Raw genomic sequence first — 19,882 nt, 5'->3', positions numbered from 1 at the left:
TCCCTGGAACCCTTAGGAAAGGGGCCCGGGGGAAAGGGTGCCATCCTGAAAGAGCCTGGACTCCACGCTGGTCCCCCGCCTCTCAGCCAGTGCTGTGGGATCCTGTCCAGCAACCTAGACAGCCTCCCTCTGGGATGCAGACGGAGTGGGTCTGCAGGTTGGGCAGCCCTTAAAAGAAGAGGAAGGTAGGGACAAACAGCTGGCCTGTTGTGAACCCAGCTGCGGGTGGGTGAGTGACAGCTGCTCAGATGGCTCAGGGCATGGGGTCTCCCGGCTTTCCCCGCTCAGGGCGCCGCGACCTCGCAGGCTGGGCTGGGCCCCCACCTCCGGGCCGCCTGCGTCGCTTGTCTGGGGCTTGGAGAGGGGCCGGGAGAGGGACGAAGATGGGGCGACAGACTGGCAGCCGGTGGGGAAGAGACGAAGATGGTGCCAGGGAACAGCGTGGCGGGCCAAGGCTCCCCAGGAGCCGGAAAACAGCTTTGGGGAGAAGCGGGGGGCGGGAATGGGGGTGTCTATTCTGAAGCTGGGGGGAGCAGAAGGGATAGGAGAAAGGGGTGGGGGAGGGGCAGTCGTCCGGGCTCCTGCGGCGGCCTGGAGAGGGGGCGGCCCGCCGAGAACGCGGCGTCGGGCCGTGTGGGCGCCTCCCGGTCAGAAGCCACAATAGCAGCTCGTTAACGGCGCAGATTAAGGACTTTGTCGATTACCTCCGAAGGCTGCGCCGGGCGGATTAAATGCTTTTAAAAGTGCTGCTGGTGGGAGGGGGCCACTAAGAAGCCCCCTCCCGGCACAGATCCCTCCCCTCCCGGGCAGAGGAGGCGGGGGCTGAGACGGTGCGGGGCGCGCCTGGGGAACGCGGGCGGTCGGCCGCGAGCGCGGGCAGAGCGCGGAGCCGCTCGTACTTGGGACCGCGGCGCCGGTGGCTGTCGCGGTGGCGGCGGGGACCCCTGGACCGCCTGCACAGCGAGGCGTCCGGCCAGCTGTTGGCCCGCGAGCGCCAGGATCCAGGGTCGCGGACTCCGGCCGGGCCGGGTCGGGGTCGGGATCCGGAGGGGAAGGTCCCAGCAGCTCGAGACTCCAGAACGGACGCACTTGCCCCGGAGCCCGGACCGAGGCCTCAGAGACTCGGGGGGGCGCACTCCGGCGGGCCCGCACCCCCTGCCCCGCCCCGGTCTCGGGGTGAGCCCTGCGCCCCAAGGAAGCGGGAGGAGCGCGGCGCGGCTGCCGGGAGGCGCCCGACGGCCCGGCCCGGCAGGGGCACCCCTGGGCCCGCCCGGCGCCGCGCCCCCCGCGCACGGTGAGTTGGGACGCGTCCGGCCCGGGAGGAAGTTTGCGAGGCGGCTTCGCTCGGGTTTCCCTGGCCCCCCCGGGAGCCGGCAGGAGGCGGGCTGCCCGCGGCGTTTTGCCACCTCCCGGCTGGCCCCCGGGGCCTGGGGCGGGTTCTGCCCCTTTATCTGGGGTTTCTTGGAGGTGGAGTTGAACTATGGTTGGCCGCGGTGTATGCGTGTATGTGTGTATGAGAGAGAGAGAGAGAGGCCGGGGGGAGCAATAAAAGGCAAAGAGAGTCCGAGACAAAAAAGACACGGAGATTGAGAAGCGAGGAGGGAGGAGGGAGGAGGGAGAGGAGCGCGCAGGGGGAGGCGCGGGAGCGGGGACGGCGCGCAGCGCGAGCGGCGGGCGGGCTGGCGGGCTGGCTGCTCTCGCGCTCCCGCTCCCGCTCTCACCCGCGCACACCCGCGCACCCCGTCCTCACCCGCGCATCCCCGGACACGCACGCCCGCCGGCCCGGGCCAGCCGGCGCGGGGCCTCCAGGCGGGGATCTGGAGGGCGGAACGCGCCCCGCGCCCGAGCCCGCGCCCACCCCGGCGTCTTTGCGCTCCGCAGCGGCGCGCCCGGCCGGGCGCCCCCGCCAGTCCTGCCGGAAGATGGTCAACGACCGGTGGAAGACCATGGGCGGCGCTTCCCAACTTGAGGACCGGCCGCGCGACAAGCCGCAGGTACGCGCGGGTCCGGGGCGTGGGGACACGGAGCCCGCGCGGTTGGCGAGGTGGTGGCCGCTCCGGCCGGCGGGGTGGGCGCCCAGCTGAAGGCTGGAGTTTGGGGTGCACCCCGCGAGGCGAGGGAGGCCTGGGGCGAGGCGGCGCCCTCCTCTCCTCCTCCTCCAGAAGAGGCTTGAACTTGGGGTTCGGGGTGCGGATGGGGCAGCACCCCTGCAGGACGCGGGCGCTGTGGCAGAGGGCCCTCTTGTGCCTCCAACAGCCTCCCCGTGCCCGCCTGAGCAGAGGGAGTAGGGGACCTCTCGTTCACAGGCTGACCAGCCCTTTAGCAAACTGTGGGTGCACACGAATCACACCCCTCTCTGAGTGTCTGTCTCCTCACCTCTACAATGGGCACCTTAATCCTTTGCTAGGGGTCCACTGTGGGCACCACCCTGTGCCAGGTGGCTGGTAGGGTAACCCCAGCTTTTGGACCAGGGTGCCCATCCCCTGCATCTCCCATCAATGCTCACACTTTAAACAGCCACCCCTCCCGCTCTACAGTAAAGGATCAATACATTTTTGTCTCATGCGAGAAGCCCTGGGTATGATGATTCTCCAGCTTTAAGACAAGAAAAGCAGGTCTCAGAGAGGGTGGCTCCTGCCAGAGGCCACGAGGCTCTGCTGGGATTTGAACCTGGGTCTGTGGTGCTGGGTATGTTCATTCCACCCTTCCCGCTGCCTCTTCTGGGGCAGTGGAGTGGGCGGGCTTGGAGGGTGCCCAGGGCGGTGCACTGGAAAGGGAAGTGGTGAGGGCAGAGCTCCTGGGCCGGTCAGAGAGGGGCTGGAGATGCGAAGTGGAGTGGAGGGACAGCCCTGGGGCTGCCCCAGGCCGCGCTGCCAAGGGACTGGGGCAGGCAGGCAAGACGAGGAGGCCCGCTCACCACGGAGAGCAAATAATGGGACTGCCCGTTTTAAATTTCAAATTTCTCCCAGACAGATGTCATTGGGGAAAGAGCTGTTTGTGTTTGCAGTGACAGGAGGGGGGGTGGCAGGGATGCGCCTTGATGGGCCCTCGCTCTACAGGGCTGCCACTCTCATTCTGTCTGGAGGGACAGTGCCGCGGTGTGGGGGCCCAGCCCTCTACAGGGTGCAAAGCTCCTTCCCAAGTATCAGCAGAACCTCCCTTCCTGCAGCAGCCTGGGGGCTCGGCAGGGATGCACAGTCCCACATCCCAGGGTGATGGGACTCAGAGAGGTTGAGGCATGTGCTCAGAGTCACACAGCGTGTTGCAGGCGAGTAAGGATTCGAACTCAGGTCTGAGCCCAGCAGCTCCCAGCGCCTCCCAGGTGGTCTGTTCCTTTGTTTTCCCTTTTTACCCTCTTAGCACTGTACCCATTCTCCTTTCCCACTAGCCCCCTTCCCGGGACTGACTGCTTGTCATTTGTCAAGCCCCAGGCCTACTACACTAGGCTGCCCCTTTCCAGACCTTTGCAGTGTCATCTTGTTGGCTCTACCAACATCCCCAATGTGTGTACACACACGCGTGTGCACACACACACACACATTCTTTTGCTTTGGCTCAGGGAAGTCCTACATGTACTTCAAAACCTATTCAGATGCCGCTTCCTCCAGGAAGTCTTCCCTGATGTTCCCTGGCTATGTATCAAAGTCCTGGTAGCATTTAGCCTGTGCTGCCCAACTACTGCCTTGTTCCCCTGTCCCAGGTCCCTCCCCTACCCGGAGCCCCCTTTGGACACATGCTTCTTCTGGACTCCCATCTCTAGTTCCTCCCCCAGAGGCCCAGGCTCCTTCCTGCCCTTCCACGCAGCTCGGGGTGGGAGCTTAGGGCTATGTGCTGAATTGAACTCATGAAGCCTCAGCCAGGCGCTGTGGGTGAGGAGCCAGCCAGTGCTGCTGTGTCTCAGGGGGAGGTGGCTTCTGGGGGATCTATTTGAATTGTGGCTTCAGGGCCTCCCTCTGTTGCTGCCTGGGGACACGTATTCCAGCTGCCACCAGCCAGAGCCCAGCTGTCTGCCCCCTTGGCATCAGAGGCAGCTAAGGGCTTGTGGCCCTAGGGGCTCAGGGCCAATATCTAACACCACCTCCCCTTCACACTCCTTTGGTGACCCAGCATGTAGATAGGCTGTCCCCTGCGTCCCCCTCAGGCTCATTGGAAGCTTCAATAAGAGGCAAGGCCTTTCCTGTGCTCAGTGTAGAAGGAGAGAGCCTTGCTGTTCTGGGTCCCTCTAGACTTCCTCCCTTAGGTCTGGCCTTCTCTCCTCCCTCGTTCCTAGTTTTGCCTTGGCATCCGCATGCTGTGTGACTCTGGGGACGTTACTCCCCCTCTCTGGGTCTAGGCTTTTCCACCTGCAAAATGAGAACAGCGGTTCCTGCTTCCTCCTGGATTCACAAGGGCTCCTCGGAGGGTCAAGTGAGGAGGGCAGGCCTTACTGCAGCCTGTTCCCTTCTGCAGGCTGTCAGTGTCCCGAACTTCCCTCTGCCCATCAGGGAGAGTGACCTGACCACCCAGTTCCCACCAGAAGGGCCTCCTTTGGGAGAACAGAGGCCCTTTGCCATACTTGGAGCAGCAGCCGGGCTCATCTCTCTCTCTAGGCCTCTCATTTCTTAGCTGTAACTGCCCTGGGAGGTTGGCAGTGGGGATCATCAACCCATTTGACAGATGAGGAAACTGAGCGTAAAGGAGCTAGAGCCAGGACCTGAACCCCGGGCCTCCCAGGTGTTGGAGGAGCCTTGGCGGGCAGAGGAAGGCAGGAGCGGCTGGCTGTCCTTCCCTCGTTCGGTCTGCTCAGCTGTGTGATGTAATTCCAGGGGGAGAGTCCTGGTGGGCAGGCCTCGGCGTTCCCCGGGACCCTCACGGCTCCTGCTGCCCATGAAGTGTCCCATGTTGCTGTTTCTGGGGACCATCTCAGGCCGCTCTGCCCTTGACCCCTCCGCACTCAGCTCCTCTCTCTCTGGGTGACCTTGGACAAGCTCCCTACTCCCCTCTCTGCCTGCAGAACGAAGGTGCTCTCTCACCCCTGGGGCAGGAGATGATGGTGGAAAAGTTGCCAGAGTTTGGAGTCGCTCAGATGAAAAGATCTAGAAATAGACATGATTCTTCTCTCCTGGAGTGTAGGGGCAGAAAGTCACCCTGTAACCGGCTCCTCCTGGGCGGGGGCTCGTTCCTGAGTCACGGCACCCCCCAGGGAGGTCAACCTTGGCAATCCCAAGCAGTGCCTCTTGGTCCTTTCGAAGCTTCTAGAAACGTTGCAGAAGGAAAACGAAATCCTCATTGGGAAGTTCTTCCCGACGTCTAACCTAAACCCCGCTGCATTGCATTCACCCGGGGACTGTTTTCAGAGTCACCGCCTCAGCTGGGATGCACAGCTGGGAACCTGGGAGCAGGGAGCTCGGAGTCTCATGAGGGGGACAAAGAAACCCACAAGTCAGGTAGTATTTAGCGTCTGTCCTCTTGCTCCCTGGGGTTCCGGTGGAGGTCACCGGGTTGGGGGGGGGCTGGGAAAGAAGGAGAGGAGAAGAGGCCCCCAGGGACGACTGGCCAAGGACTCCCTTCTGTCACTTTTCTGTGCCCTCCTCCTGGCCTGGCCCTGCCCCACGGAGCTCGCTATCCAGTCTGGCGGGGTGGCTGGGACATACGGCAGGGTGGGAGTGTGGAGGGACGACTTCCCGGAGGAGGTGAGGTTGAAGCTGGACGGTATTTGCCAGATCCGTCCGGGAGGGAGACCGAAGTGTGCTGGGGGACAGGGAAGGAGCCAGGCAGGTGGGAAGAACAGGGTGGGGTTTGGGGGGTGGAGCCTGCAGGGGCCCCCACCTGAGGGGCCCAGTGGGACCTGCTCTGGAGGGCAGGAGGCCTCCGTCGCTCTAGAGGGGTCTCAGCGGGGCCTTCGGGAGGGGTCCTTTGCGGCTTCATGGGGCATGAGTTGGTGGGGCTGGGAGGTGGCCAGGAGGCCGGTGGGGAGACCGTCACAGTAATTTAGAGGCAGGCGAGGGGGCTTAGACCAGGGCAGGCCTGGGGGCACGGGGACAGAGCCGGGAGGCTGGCTGGGTGTCGGTGGGGGGGAAGGGGGGGAGCTCAGCAACGCTCCGGCTTTTGGGGGGGTGGTGGTGTTGGTGTCGTCCCCAGGTGGGACTCTCCGGGGGGCTCGGGTCAGGGGATGGACAGAACCTGGTGTGGTGCTGGCGGGCTGGGGGGACATCCAGGAGGCCAGGAGCTGGGGGGGGGCCGGGAGAAAGACCCTCCCAAGAAACATGGAGACCCGCCCCCCCAAAATAGACCCAGAGCTGCGTGCTTCCTGATGAGTGCCAGAGCGTGGGGAGCTTGGAGCCCCCAGGTGGACTTGGGCAGCTCTCCAGGTCCTGTCCCTTTGTCCCCTTCAGCCACTCCCCCAGGACCTTCCCTGTGGCCCGAGGCTTCAATGCCCCTCAGCGTGGGATGCCCTGGAGAGAGCCTAGCAGGACAGGGTGTTCTCCTCGGCGCTCATAGAACAAGCTAGTAGGTCCTCTTCCTGTCTTTGGGACCCCAGAATTTTGAGCCGAACAACCAGCCCCTCACTTTAGGAGATCTCTGGGACCCCCCACCCTGAGTCCGGCCAGAACCAGGAGCTCCGAGTTAGCCAGTGGGAGGGGGAGATGTGGGCTTTAGGGTGGAGGTGGGGAGGTCGCCCCCAGGGGCCCCGGGCCGCCCCCTGCAGCTCCGTGCCTGAGAGCCCCTCCCTGCCGCGCCCCTGCCCATACATCACCCACCCCTGGTCTTCCCAGCCCACAGCCTCACCAGGCTGTTCTGTCATGATGAACGGCCTCCCTGCCTCCGGATGGGGTGCTCCTACGAGACGGGGGGCGGGGGGGACTCGGAGCCGCTTGCGTTTGGATCTGACTTTGCCTGGCCTCCCCCTAGAGGGACGCTTTCTTCTTCCTGCTGTGCTATAAGGAGTAGAATCCCGTCCGCCCCAGGCTACTGCCCCCCAGGCTCGCCTAGCAGACAAGGAAGGAGCAGGCCAGGCTGGCCTGTTTGGCTAACAAAGCATCAATGTGGTGCGTCCCTCCCTCCTGAGTGCTCCTGTCCCCCGCAGGACCCCAGGGGTTCTTCTGAGGCTGGGGACACAGAGAGGCAGCCTGGAAAGCCCCCCCTCCCCCTTCCCTGGGGCATCTTTGTGGCTTCCTCCCTCCTGCGTCTCCGGGCACGAGCCCCCCCTCTGGTCCTCCCCTGGTCTGGGCTTCCTGAGAAGCCACCAGCCCTGGGCCAGCACTGGGGGGGGGTCACACAGGGGATGAGGGCACGTCCCTCTAGCTGGGGGTTCACACAAGCAGTTAAGGGCAGAGTGGACCTCGAACCTGGGGCTCCTAGCTCCACGCGTGCCCACTGCCTGGGACAGCTTCCCAGAGTCCCCACTCCTTGCCCCGCGCTCTTTTGTGGCGTCCTGCGGACCCCAGGGCGTGCGCCCTGCTCGGCCAGGGCCGGCCCGGGGCTCATTAATGAGCTCCAGCCCCGCGGCATGGTTGGGGCTGCTCGACCCCCAGAGGCCACCCCTTATTATCTCAGGCAGATTCCTTTGCCAGACACGTAAACAGCGGCCTGTAAAAGTAAGCAGGACTTCATGCTTAAGGTGATCTCAGAAGACTAATTCTCCTCTGCTGAGTGGCCTGTTTCCATCCAACTCCATCATCCCCAGCCCCTCAGGGGACCCCCTGCAGCTTTCTCAAGCCTCTCCCTCCCGGCCACCCTCTCTGCCTTACCTCCAGGGACCTGGAGCTTGGGTGGAAGCAGGCGCCCGAGAGGGTGAGGGTCCTGGGGACGCGGGGGGACGGGGCTGGCCGCTCTGGCTTGCCAGCTGGGGACTTTAATGTTCTTCGGTTGGAGGACGGCGCTCAGAGCTGCTCGGGGCAAGGTGTCTCCCGACGGGCTCCGGGAGGGGCCTGACAGGGACTTACTTGCTGACACAGAGCTTTGTCTCGCAAGCCCCACTCACGCTCCAGACAGAGGGAAGAACGTGGTGGGAGGCAAGCAGATTCCGGCCACCCGCCCCGGCTGGCCCTCCCGTGTGCCTCCCGTGTGACCTTGGGAAGAGGTCTCCGGCTCTCCGAGCTTCAGTTTTCCCATCTGCCAAGTGAATCTAACTGGAGCCAGGGGTCGTTCAGAGGTTTCAGGGTTGGGGACAAGGAATGGCGGCGATAATCTGGAAGTTTCTGACCTGCAGGTGACTGGGGAATTGGGGCAGACCTGGAGGCTGCCTTCATTCTGGGCGAGGCCATCAGAGGGGGTGCGGGGTTAGAGGTGGCCTTGCGTCGGGGGTCCAGGGCTCAGCGCGGAGGTCATGAGTCTTTGCCCTGCTGCACACGGTTGTCGGAAGAGCTTTGCCCTGCCCCTCCGTGTGAGCGCAGTCACCGGGACGTGACCCGGTCCATCTGCTTTCCTTCCATCCATCCAACAAGCAGCTGCTCCGTGCCAGGCAAGCGGCCCTGCCCTTGGGGGCTCCCGTGGCCCAGGGTAAGTCTCCCGGGCCTGGGGCTTGCCAACTGAGCCGTCCTTGTGTGCACACATTTCAGAGGTTCCCAAAGCGATCCACGCCCCACACAGGCGGAGAATCGCCATCCAGGGGACATGGGCTCCCCCAGGGCAGGGCTAGGACAACTGCCACCCCAATCCTCAGGGACTGGCCTGGAGCCAGGCTCCAGGGGACATCCAGTGAACGTGGAATGGGTGTCTGAGCAAGTAGGCGAATGAAGTCAAAGAGAATGACGGTCTTGTGTCTGGATGAGTGCCACCACGGGGGAGGAGGGAGCGAGGGGTAGGAGCCTCTCCATAACTAGCTTGGGGCGGGGAGGGCTGGGGAGACAGTCTTGGAAGGCTTCCTGGAAGAGGTGGCATCTAGCTGGGCCCTGAAGGAAGAGAGGGAATTAGGAAGGGGAGCAGGGACAGCAGATGCCTCGGGCTCAGGGAGCAGCCGGTGCGGAGCTGATGTGGGGAGCTCACGTGTCCAGGTCTGGCAGGAGCAAACCTTGGAGATGTGTGGAGCCTGGGATGGATGGGCCGCCTGGGGAGGGTGTGGAGAGAGGAGGGCGAAGCGCTGAGTCCTGGGGCATCATCCCTGCAGGGCCCGGCTAAGGACGTCTCTCCCTCATCTCGCCAGCAGCACGGCCCCCTTCCTGGAGGAGGGGGGCTTCTGTCCTGCAACTCGGCCCCGGCCCCACCTTCCTCTGATGCCAATTAGGAGACTCAGGACTTACTTGTAGAATCTGAATTTGTGCAGAACAGGCTGCTTGCTCGATGGTGCTTTCTCGTAGTAAGCGGCGTTGTGTAAGAGGATACACTATTCCATGTGTCGCTGGGAAAGCAGGGGTTGATTTCAGCTGTAGGAGCCCCCACCGTCGGAGACGGTACAATGTGGAAATATGGGAAGGTGCCTCCCAGCATCGCTGACATACAGAAGTAACACTTTGGGTGGAAAACAAAGAACAAACACCTCCGGGTGCTCTGTGCGCATCGATCACCGTAGTAAAAGCTGCTAATGTTTACCGCACACGCACAGCGGGCCAGGCGCGGCTCCAAATGCGTCCTGTACCGACTCCCGCCAAGACGCATCTCCAGTTCCTAAAGTTGTAAATGTGGGGGAAAGCCAGCTGGAGAAGGGGCTTGGCCCCGAGAGGAGGCAGGGGGCTGGGGGTCGAGTCGGAGCTCATGTCTCGTCTGCTATGCGACTCTGGGCAAGCCCTGGGCTCTCCTGGGCCTCCTGTCCTCCACGTGGCACCCGCTCTGTGGCCGCGCTGCGGGCTCCCTCAGGGCTGTGAACAATCTGGTACAGCGAGCACGGGGTGCGCCTCCTTTAAGGATAAGCTGCCCCACCCCTGGTTCTAGCGGATAGACCCCAAGGAACTCAGTTTTTACCTCCCCCCCTTTTCTTGCTCTGGGGGGCACAGCTGCCCGGCGGCCCAGCCCCCACCTCCTTCAAGGGAGGGAGGCACCTTTTTCCAGGGTGCCTGGCATTAGCCTGCTCCGCGGAGAGGGGAGGAAAGAGGAGAGGAGGGGCGGGGCGGCCCCCTGTGCCCCGGGGACTCATGCCTGGCAGCCTCGCAGGCCTGCCCAGGCTTCGGGACTTGGGCTCTGGGTGCTGCAGGTGGAAAACTTAGTGACGGGCGCTCATTCTGCTATGACAGTGTGACAATTCTGAGCGTGGTTGCTGTCACCGTTACAGCTCTCTCTTCCTGAGTCTGCGCGGCGGGCACCCACGTGTGGGGCAGGGCGCGCCGTTATCGCCTCCATTTTACAGGTGAGAACACCGAGGCTCAGTGAGGTGAGGTCCCTCACCCAAGGTCACCCCCACCCTTGGAAGTGGCAGCGCAGGGGCCCGAGGCTGTGGGAGCCCTCACCTGCAGCCGTGACCCACCCAGGAGGGCTGCATGGGGGAGGTGTGCCTGCCTCGTGCAGGCCACGTGGATCAGGGCAGGGGCAGTGAGGGGAGGGCGGCCGGCCCTCCAAAGGTCTCTCTGCCTTTCTGCCTCAGTTTCTCTTTTCGTCCTCTCCATCTCCAGCTGCCTGCATCTCTCACTCCCTTGCACTTGCTGTATCATTGGTCCTGGGCTCTCTGACTCCCCTCTGGGCTTCTGTCTCTTATCTCTGCTTCTCTGTAGGACTCCCTTGCCCTTGTCCCCATGAAGAGGGCCCTCTGAGTCTCGCCCAGGCCTCCCAAAGGCCAGAGGCCCCGTCCTGAGGCTGCCTGGACCCTCCTCCCCAGGCAGAGCTAGAAGCCCCTTTCCGCCCCTGATGCCGCCCCTTCTCTCTCCTGTCCGTCTGTCTGTCTGTCTCTGTGTCTGTGTGTGCGGGGCCTGCCCACAGTGGCCCAGCTGCGGCTACGTGCTGTGCACGGTGCTGCTCTCCCTGGCGGTGCTGCTGGCCGTGGCCGTCACCGGCGCTGTGCTCTTCCTGAACCACACCCACGCGCCAGGCACGGCACCCCCGCCCGTCGTCAGCACCGGGCCGGCAGGTGCCAACAGTGCCCTGGTCACCGTGGAGAGGGCCGATAGCTCGCGTCTCAGCATCCTCATCGACCCGCGCTGCCCCGACCTCACCGACGGCTTCACCCGCCTGGAGGGCGCCCAGGCGTCCGTGCTGCAGGCGCTGGCCGAGCACCGGGCGGAGCCGAAGCTGGCCGGCGAGCAGGAGCGGGAGCTGCTGGACACCCTGGCGGACCAGCTGCCCCGGCTGCTGGCCCGGGCCTCAGAGCTGCAGGCGGAGTGCACCGGGCTGCGGAAGGGCCTCGGCACCCTGGGCCAGGGGCTCAGCGCCCTGCAGAGCGAGCAGGGCCGCCTCATCCAGGTGAGGGGCTGGGGCTGCGCCTGGGGTCTTGGTGGGGGCTGGGGTTGCCACCAGCGGGTCCGGCCCGGTGCTGGGCGCCTGATGGCCACGGCGTCTCTTAGTCCCCAAGGGTCCTAGGACCGGGGAATGTTGCTCTTCCCATCTACCTTTGAGCAAGTGAGCCTCAGAGAAGCGAGTCTCATCCAAGGCCACCCAGAAAGGGATACCATTTCCTGCCCACTATCCTGGGGATCCTGGGTATTTGTGGGACACCGCATGGCACCCCACAGTCAGGCCAAGTCCAGGGCTCCAGAGGCTTCCCAGATGCATCTGTACAGGTGAGGCCAGACCTGGCCTCCATCAGTGGTGACTTGAGGTTCACGGTCACGCGGCAGGTCAGGGGCAGACCCTCTCCCCAGCTGTGCCACATGTCCAGAAAGAGCCGTACCCCTTCCCAGCTCTCTCCCCCTTTCTCTGCCATTTGGTGCTCCCAGCTTTCTAGGGAAGGACAAACCAGCTGAGAGAGCTCAACCAGATCCTTAGGCCGCCCCAAAACACCTCTGCCCCAACTCCCCTGATCCTCTTCCCTCCCCGGAGCCAAGGCAGGTCCTAGCAAGCACCTGGTAGATCTGGGAAGAGTTTGCAATGTTAGCCCCTCCTGGAGCACCAGCAAGAACCCCCGCCCCCAACACATGATCAGGGATTTGGTTTTTCACCATTTTCCAGAAGAGACAACTGAGACCCAGAAAGAGACAATGGCCAAGAGACAGGGTCCAGTGGCCTCTGACATCTGGCCTTCCAGCGCCCTGCCCAGCCTCTGGCTTCGTACCCTGTCTTCCCAGTGACTCAGGTCCTTGGGGACACCCTGCCCTTGATTCCAGCTCCTTCCGGACACTGGTGATGACCAGGCACTCGGTCACCCAGCAGCTCATGAGCAGTGGGTCTTTTCCCTCCTCGGAAGGCTGCAGCTGGAGAAATTATAGCCCTCGTCCTCCTGTCTGGGTGACTGATCCCGGGGAGGGGTGGTCAACCACTCCCTCTATCAGCAGGGCTTGGGGACACCTCCAGATTCTCTGGGTGACCTGCGCCCCCCCCCCCCGTCCTGCTCTCCACATGGTTCAGCCCCTGGCCATCCAGGCCCTTAGTGCAGGGGTGGGGATTCGCAGGGAGAGACCTCAGGGTCTCCCACCTACCCACCTACGCAGAGGCCTAGAGCTATTCCTACAAGACTGATAGCTTTTGGGGGATCCGGTAGTGCCTTGGCTCCCCTAATGTATTTACTTCTCAAAAGAATGTTTAATTTGACTCATTTCCCACAGACTCAGGGCGATTTCAGAGACCACATGTCTTGCAGAGCTAATGGCCCTGTGGCTCCTGGTTCCTCCAAGCTCCGCAGACCCCTAGGTGATCAGCCCAGACTGGGTTTCCCAAAGCACTGCCCACAGGCACCCTCTGTCAGAAGTGCCAGAGCTGCTTGCTAAAAGGCATCTCCCTGACCCTCATGGCAAACCTCTGGGCCCCGCAGCAAACAGGCCTTGGGGCGGCTCTTGTGAGCACAGATGTCTCTGGCCCCTGGCCCGGGAGCAGTGGAAGGGAGCGGTTCTGCCTTTGGGGCTCAGGAGCTGGGGTCCAGTCCAGCCTCCAGCAGGTAGCTGCTGTGGGACTTGGGCCCATCAGTCGCCCTCCCTGGGCTCAGTCTCCTCACCTGCAAAATGGGGACCGCGTAGTCCATACCCACGAGGGTGTGGGAGCTCCTGGCTGGGCTGGGCTCAGCTGGCATCCGGCACACACAGAGATGGGCCTTCCTTTCGTTATGATGGAAATAAAATCATTTGTAAACTAAAGTTTTGGCCAGTGGGGAGCCACCACGGAAAAATCTCTTTTGCAGGAGGGAGTAATGATAGGAACCCTTGGGGGTTATTAGGTGTGTAGCACCCACCCCAGGAGGTGCCCATTCTACGGAGGGGCAGACGGAGGCTCGGAGTGGCCGAGTGCCCTGCGGAAGCCCAGGACCCCGAGCAAGAAACAGAAGCAGCCTGGACTTCACGGCCGCTAACGGCTGCCAGTCCTCTTTAACGCGCGCGCAGCTCGGCGAGCGGGGACTGACTCTCCCTATTAATTCGGAGCATGTTTATGTGTACATTTCAACTTTAATCATTTGCTGGTTTAAACTGAGGTCTCCCCTGCCCGCCAGCAAGAGCGGGCTGTGCCTGGGTTTCTCGAGTGTGTCTGCCTGTGGCAGAAGGATGGGCCGTACCCTGGAGACGTAGCCAACGAGCCTGGTGATCTCTGCCGCCCACACCCAGCAGGTGCCTGCTGCCCTCTGCCCCCACTCTGGGGGCTGCCTGCACCCATGTGGTCCACGGGGCTCCCCCGAGGGGGCCTGTCTAGGGGACGCTGCTGTGATGGCCCAGGGAGGGGTCCACCGCCTTGCCCCCGTGGCCCCTCTGCCCACCCCTGTGCCCTCCCCCACCCACCGCCCTGGGCCTCAGCCCTCCCTGCAGAGGCAAAGCTGACAGGGAAACTAAAGGCTTTTGCAGGGCCCTTGCTTCTGGACAAGCCAAGAATCATATTTTGTAAGCTGCTGGCACTGTGTATTTCTATTTTCCTTCCTCGAACGAGCTATTATCTGGCAAGTGACAGGTTTGGGGTGTGAAGCCCCAGCAGGTTCCGCGTTCCCCCCCCCCCCCGCCTCCCCCCTCATGGTCCCGCAGCCTCCCAGATTGAGGGGTGGGGGAGGTGACCCCAAACCATTCAGGCAGCAGGCACAGCCCAGAGGCCCCTCAGGATGGGGGGAGGCGGACAGTGCGACGCTGGCTACGAACCCCCAGACCCAGCCGAGTGGTCGGAATGACACAGGGAACCCGGACTGAGCCCTCGTGCTCTGAACATGTGCTCCCGTGAACGCCCCCCACCCCCCTTCAGAGACAGGTGCCGTTACGCTGGTTCAGAAAGGGGGTTCCGTGACTCCTCCAGGGTCACTGGCCCCGTGAATGGAGGAGGGGCGGAGTCAAAACCCAGAACTGACACCAGAGTTTGGGGCCAGACCACTGCCCCCCACTTGTACTGCCCCCACCCCCAGGTTCCTTTCCTGCTAGTCAGCCCTGGGGAAGCAGCCCGAGGTCGTTCTCCCTTAGGGATTTCTCCTTCTGGGCCTCAGTTTTCTCATCTGTACCAAGGGGACAGCGAGCCAAGCCCTCCCTCCCGGCAATACGGTGGGGGAGAGGTGAGGTGGTGGACATCGGAGCCGTGGCTCATGAATGTGGAGTGGGGATGGGGGCTAAGTGGGGGGAGGGGTATCCCAGGGCCCCCAGTTTGCACGCAGCACTGCCACCCCTGCCTTCGCAGCCTCACTGGACATCAGGAGAGACTGTTGCGGGTGAGGGTGTTTTGTAATCTGCAAGGTGCCTTTTGCATCCGAGTAACAATGTGGGCCAAGTCCTTTGTGCCCTCCTGGGGTCCCCACCCTGTCACTGGGCTCCGTGGCGGTTGCGACAGGGAGCCCTGGCAGCCCAGCCTTGAGGCTTGGTGACATCACTCACCGCCCCCCCGACGTGTACCTGGTAAATGGGCAGGTTGGGATTGAACCCAGCTTTGCCCGGTGCCGCCTCCCCCTGCACGGTAGAACTTTCTCTAGTCCTCTCACCTGGGCTGGGGCACAGAGACGGAGGAGGACGGGGCCCGGGTGCGGCAGGACACAGCTCTCTGCTGGAGCCTCCGTCTCCCCTCCCACACGAGCCCCGGTCCTCTGAACACACAGACACTGAGCTCCTCAGATCGGGCCCCAGCGGGGCGCACAGGAGGGGTCGGCCATACCGGCAGGGGCTGGCTGGCGGGAGTCCCTGCCCCTTCCACTCACCCCTGTGCCCCACAGCTTCTCTCCGAGAGTCAAGGCCACATGGCTCACCTGGTGAACTCGGTCAGCGATGTCCTAGATGGCCTGCAGAGGGACCCAGGGGTGGGCCGGCCCCGCATCAAAGCTGACCTCCAGAGGCCACCTGCCAGGGGATTGTGGCCCCGCGGCTGCCCCAACGGTGAGTGCGGTGCGGGAGGCTGCCTTTCTTGGGTGACCTGGGTGCCCAGCTGTGTACCCCCATCGCCCCTTGCCCACACACTGCTGCTGTTCACTGAAAGCTTCCTGCTGCCGGGCAGCCCCGAGCACCCAACCTGCACCCTTCTGTTGAGTCCTTTCCCAGCCCCTTGTGCCCATCTTCCAGATGGGGACAGCAAGGCCTTCAGAGAGGCGGCGCGGCTCACTCACCCAGGGTCTGCCCCCAAGGCTGGTCCCTTGGAGCCCATGGGACACTGCAGGGCAGACCGACAAGCCAGGGAGACCCAGGGACAGAGGCGGACGGGTGGGGACACAGGTGCCCTGCGCAGCCCTGACAGCAGGCCCTGTCTCAGGGTCTCCGCCCCGTGACTGTCTGGACGTGCTCCTGAGCGGGCAGCAGGAGGATGGCATTTACTCGGTCTTCCCCACACACTACCCAGCCGGCTTCCAGGTCTACTGTGACATGCGCACCGACGGCGGCGGCTGGACGGTGAGTGTCCCCGGGGGGCACAGTCCGCTTCCTCTGGGCCCTGCAGAGGTCCAGGTGGGCTGGGCTGACCCACAGGGTGGCGTCCGCGAACTGGGGTGCTCTGAGCAGCCCCTCACCCAGCCTTCTGCCTCTGGCCAGGCTTGCCGCTGGCCCCCACAAGCCTGCCCCTCATCTCACCCCCAAGAACCCCACACCTCCAGAAAGCGGCACAGGGCAGGCAGAGGCTGTGGGTGGAAACCTGGGCCCCCATGGGAGCAGATGTTAGACCCCGTCTCCTGCCCATGGAGCCCCCTCCTGCTCCCCGAGCCTCGAGTCTCCGGGAACACAGGGGTTCCCCTTGAGCACTGAGCAAGTCGGGGATGGGCTTTGGCATGGAACGCGGCACCAGGAGCCTCTTGCTGTCCAGAGCTCAAGGGCCAGCTTGTGTAGACGCTGTCCTTCAGGTTGTCCGATATATGGCACGTGTGCAGGCGATCAAAGGAGGAAAGGAGGGGAGGCACCTACGGGGACCAGAGATCCCAGGGGCTTCCCGGCAAGGAGCTGGTGTGACTTACTGCCTGGGTGGGAAGTAGGGACAACGAAATGTCCCCACGGCCATGGGAGGGTGGGGTGGGGTGGCCGTGGGTGACCCTGATATCTCCCCTGAGCTAGGAGAAGGGGGTGGAGCAACGGGGAGTCTCTGGGTCTGCTAGTGGGGAAGCCCCTTCTGGGAGTGGGGTCTGCGTGCGTCGCCTCCCACAGCCTCTGGGGCGACTGCTGGCTTCTGCCTTCGTGCGAATGCCGGAGCCACCGGCCAAGGGAAACGCATGGGCCTGGCAGCATTTTAGTAACATGCGTGAACGCCGAAATGGGAATTTCATAAAATGTTTGTGCATTCTTCAAATATTATCACAAAGATATTTTTAAATATTTTTTTCTTTTGCTTTTTAAAAAAACTTTAAAAACGTTCCCGACCATTCTTGGCTCACAAGCCATTTAAAAAACAGGCAGTGGGCAGGAGTCCTTCTGTGGGCTGTGGTTTGCTGACCACCATTCTAGAGCTGGGAGATGAAGTGAGCTTGCTGTCCCTCCCTCTCGAATCAGTGGCCTTCCAACCCTCACCTGAAGCTCAGCCCTGGAGCCAGGCTTCAGCAGGGCTGCCACTGGCTCTTGAGTGACTTCGTGTGAATTAAAAATGCCTGTCCTTTCCTTTTGGCCTCCCTGGGACACTGGGCTTGGTGAGGAGAATAAATGTGGGCCAGGTGCCCTGGAGCAGTGAACAACCTGTACCACTGTCCCTGGACATCTGCCTCCACCCTGAAAGCTGCTCAGCCTCCCCAAGTTGGCCATGGTTGGGATGCCCAGTGACATGGAAAGCGGGGCTCGTACAACCGACACTTTAAGGGTTCCTGGCTTCACATTTGGTTTCATAAATGGGCAAACAATCTTGAGCACCTACTGTGTCCCAGGGATGCACAGAGATGGGGAAGTCCCTACTGCAGTCCTCCTGGAGAACTTGGAGTCTGTGAGGGTTTTGGGTGGAAGAGGTCACGGTAAGCAGAGGTAGGGGAGGCTCTGTGCCAGCTTCCTGCACAAGGGGGGCTTTGCAGATACGCTGTAAGAAGTGGGTGAGAGCAGTAAGGGGGCAGGACAGAGAAGGTACCCCAGGCAGAGGGACCAACCTAACCAGGGTCTGGGATGCAGGAAGCACGTAGGCTCTTCAGGGAACGGAGCGACCTGGGGTGGATGGCGCGTGAAGAAGTGAGACCAGAGACCAGCGTCAGTGTCCCAGGCTGTGGGGTTGTGGTGGGCACTGGGGAGCTACTGAGGGTGCCGGAGAGAGGAAGATGGCTTAAGGAGGCTTCAGGATCTGTAACCTAACCGTGCATCCTAGAGCAGAGCTGGGAGAGGGGAGAGGAGGAGGCCGCTGGCTCACGCTGCGGACAGGCCTGTGATCGAGGTTTTGCCAATGCAGTGGGGAGCTTGGGCTCCAATATCCACAGACAGATGTCGGGGTAGCTCCCAGTCCTGCTGTTTGCTCTTGGGGAAGTTACTTAATTCCTCTGAGCCTCAGTTTCCTCAGCTGTAAATGGGGATACCCACTTGCCTCACTGTGAGATTTTAACTGCAAGCAACAGAAAGTCTCTGATTTAAGCAGAAAAGGAAACGTCCTGGAGGGAGGCTGGGAGGCCCGAGAAACCAACTCAGGGCCATGCCGCCAGGAACGGAGCCCCCCAGATCTGGCCACGGGTGACGAGGTGGGAACCCCACTGCCCCCGGGCTGCTGGCGTTAGGGCCCCCGGGGCACAGCTACCCCTGGGCACAGGCACCCCCAAGATGGGTGCTGGCCCGGGGTGCAGTCTGAGGTTGTTTGAAAGAGATCCCTGTGTCCTCGCCTCTGCTTCCCCAGCCGTTGGGCCAGGGGCTATGCTGATGGGTGGGGCCTGGGCCACAGGCCTGTGACCCTCCCCAAATCTCAGAAGATGGGGAAAGACAGTCAGGTTGACCAAGGCTTCCGGCAAATGCTTGTGGGGCATTTGGCACAGGCCCATGGGTGGCACGATCACTATTTAGGATGATGGGCCACACCATGTGCAAGGCCCCGGCCGTCCAACGGGACCAGGACGTGCTTGACCCCTTTTGCTGAGCTTTTTGCCAGGAGGTCACTGACCATCGTGCAGGGGACAGTCATGGGGGCCTGAAGCAGGGTATCGGGTCGGCTGGAGCCTAGGCAGCCCCCCAGGTCTCTGCCCTTGGCACTTGGGGCATGAGGAGAGGTTGGCATTATCCTTCCATTTCTCACCAAGGAGCGTGGTAACGATTTCTGGTGCGCCCATGGCCAGGCAGAGGGCAGAGGGAAGCTTCTCCGGGGGAAGGCGTGGTGGGATATGGAGGTGTGGGCAGCCAGCATCGGTTTTGAGAGGGGTCGGCCTCCTGAGCGGGGGTGGGGGGGTGGGGGCAGAGACAGGGGAGGCCAGAGTGAGGCAGGTGGGCCGTGGGGGGGTGGCGAGTGCATTTGTAGGGCAGAGTCGGCAGCTGAGAATCCCCCAAAGGCCCAGGGACAGACAAACGTGCAGACATGTCTTCAAGCTCCAGAGGAGAGCACTTAAGTGTACTGCGTCCGGTCTGGGGCCCAAAAGCTCTTTTGTTTTCCTAACTCAGAACATCTGAGTTATGGCGTCTGCCTCTGGGAGCCCCTCAGCAGGCAGAGCTGCACCTACGTAGGAGCCAAAGCCCAGAAATCAGAGTTAAGGGTTAGGACAGGCTTAATGAAAGACCCAGGTGCAAGCCCAGGCTTCGCATCTCCCAAGCCCGTCTCCCCGGAAGTGGATGAGGATCTGGGCCGGGAGGCGGGTAATACGCAGGGCCCGGGCTTCAGGGCCCATTACCGGGGAGCCGATGAGGAACAGCGGACCCCCTACCCCACCTGCCCTCCTGCTCAGACACCTGGATCAGGGGCCGTGGAAGGAAGGCCGCTCTTGGCTGAGAAGTGTTTGCGAGGCCGATAGACGTTAATATCCATTTGGGCTTCCGTCAAAAGCAATCTTTGCCCAGATACCTCTGGGCATCTGTCAGGATCACCTCCCTGCCACACGGAATCTCTCGGAAACTCAATCGTTGTTTGGGAAGGAGCCCGCGGCTGCCTCTCCGAACCCTGGTACCATCCATCCTCGTTAGACCCCGTGTCTGAGCTGCCAGGCCCCGCGTGCCGACGCCGGATGGCTCTCCCTGGCGGCCAGGGCATCTGGGGCTGGACGCGGCAGCCAGGGCCTGCTTCCCGGTGAGGCCGGACCGGGCAAGGCTGGGCACCTGCAGGTGCTTCACGGCTTAAAGACCACAGGCCCTCGCGCGTGTCTGTGCAGCCGGCCGTCACACGGGGACCCTGAACCCTTCAACCACCGAGTGCCAACCGCAGGCTGGGGGGGCCAAGAGCAAAGCTCCCGGCCTGGTGGGGAGCTGGTGGATGAGCTTACCTGTGTGAGGGCTGTAGGGCTGGGGTGGGGGCGGCGGACCCCAGAGGAGAGCCCCTAACCCAGCCTGGGGCGGCGCAGGGAAGATTCTAGAGATTCTGGACA

General features: G+C 62.8%; 1 protein-coding gene across 3 annotated transcripts in view; it reads left to right on the top strand.

Moving 5' to 3' along the window:
* Window positions 1–859: 859 nt before the first annotated feature.
* FIBCD1 (fibrinogen C domain containing 1) overlaps window positions 860–19,882 on the top strand; it is a 32,110-nt gene continuing 13,087 nt past the window's right edge. Inside the window, exons 1-6 of one of the 3 annotated variants that reach the window (XM_082696506.1) lie at window positions 860–1,294; window positions 1,882–1,994; window positions 10,187–10,261; window positions 10,828–11,307; window positions 15,161–15,320; window positions 15,691–15,827. In XM_082696506.1, coding sequence (XP_082552632.1) covers window positions 1,923–1,994; window positions 10,187–10,261; window positions 10,828–11,307; window positions 15,161–15,320; window positions 15,691–15,827 — 924 coding nt within the window. In that variant the 5' untranslated portion in view covers window positions 860–1,294; window positions 1,882–1,922. Of the gene's footprint in view, window positions 1,295–1,681; window positions 1,995–10,186; window positions 10,262–10,827; window positions 11,308–15,160; window positions 15,321–15,690; window positions 15,828–19,882 lie in introns of those variants that run through there. The other 2 variants (XM_082696505.1, XM_082696507.1) reach the window with 2 other exon arrangements.

Source organism: Mustela nivalis (genome assembly GCF_964662115.1).
Source record: "Mustela nivalis genome assembly, chromosome: 13".
NCBI classification, from domain to species: Eukaryota; Metazoa; Chordata; class Mammalia; order Carnivora; family Mustelidae; genus Mustela; species Mustela nivalis.
This window is presented reverse-complemented; position numbering and strand designations above follow the sequence as displayed.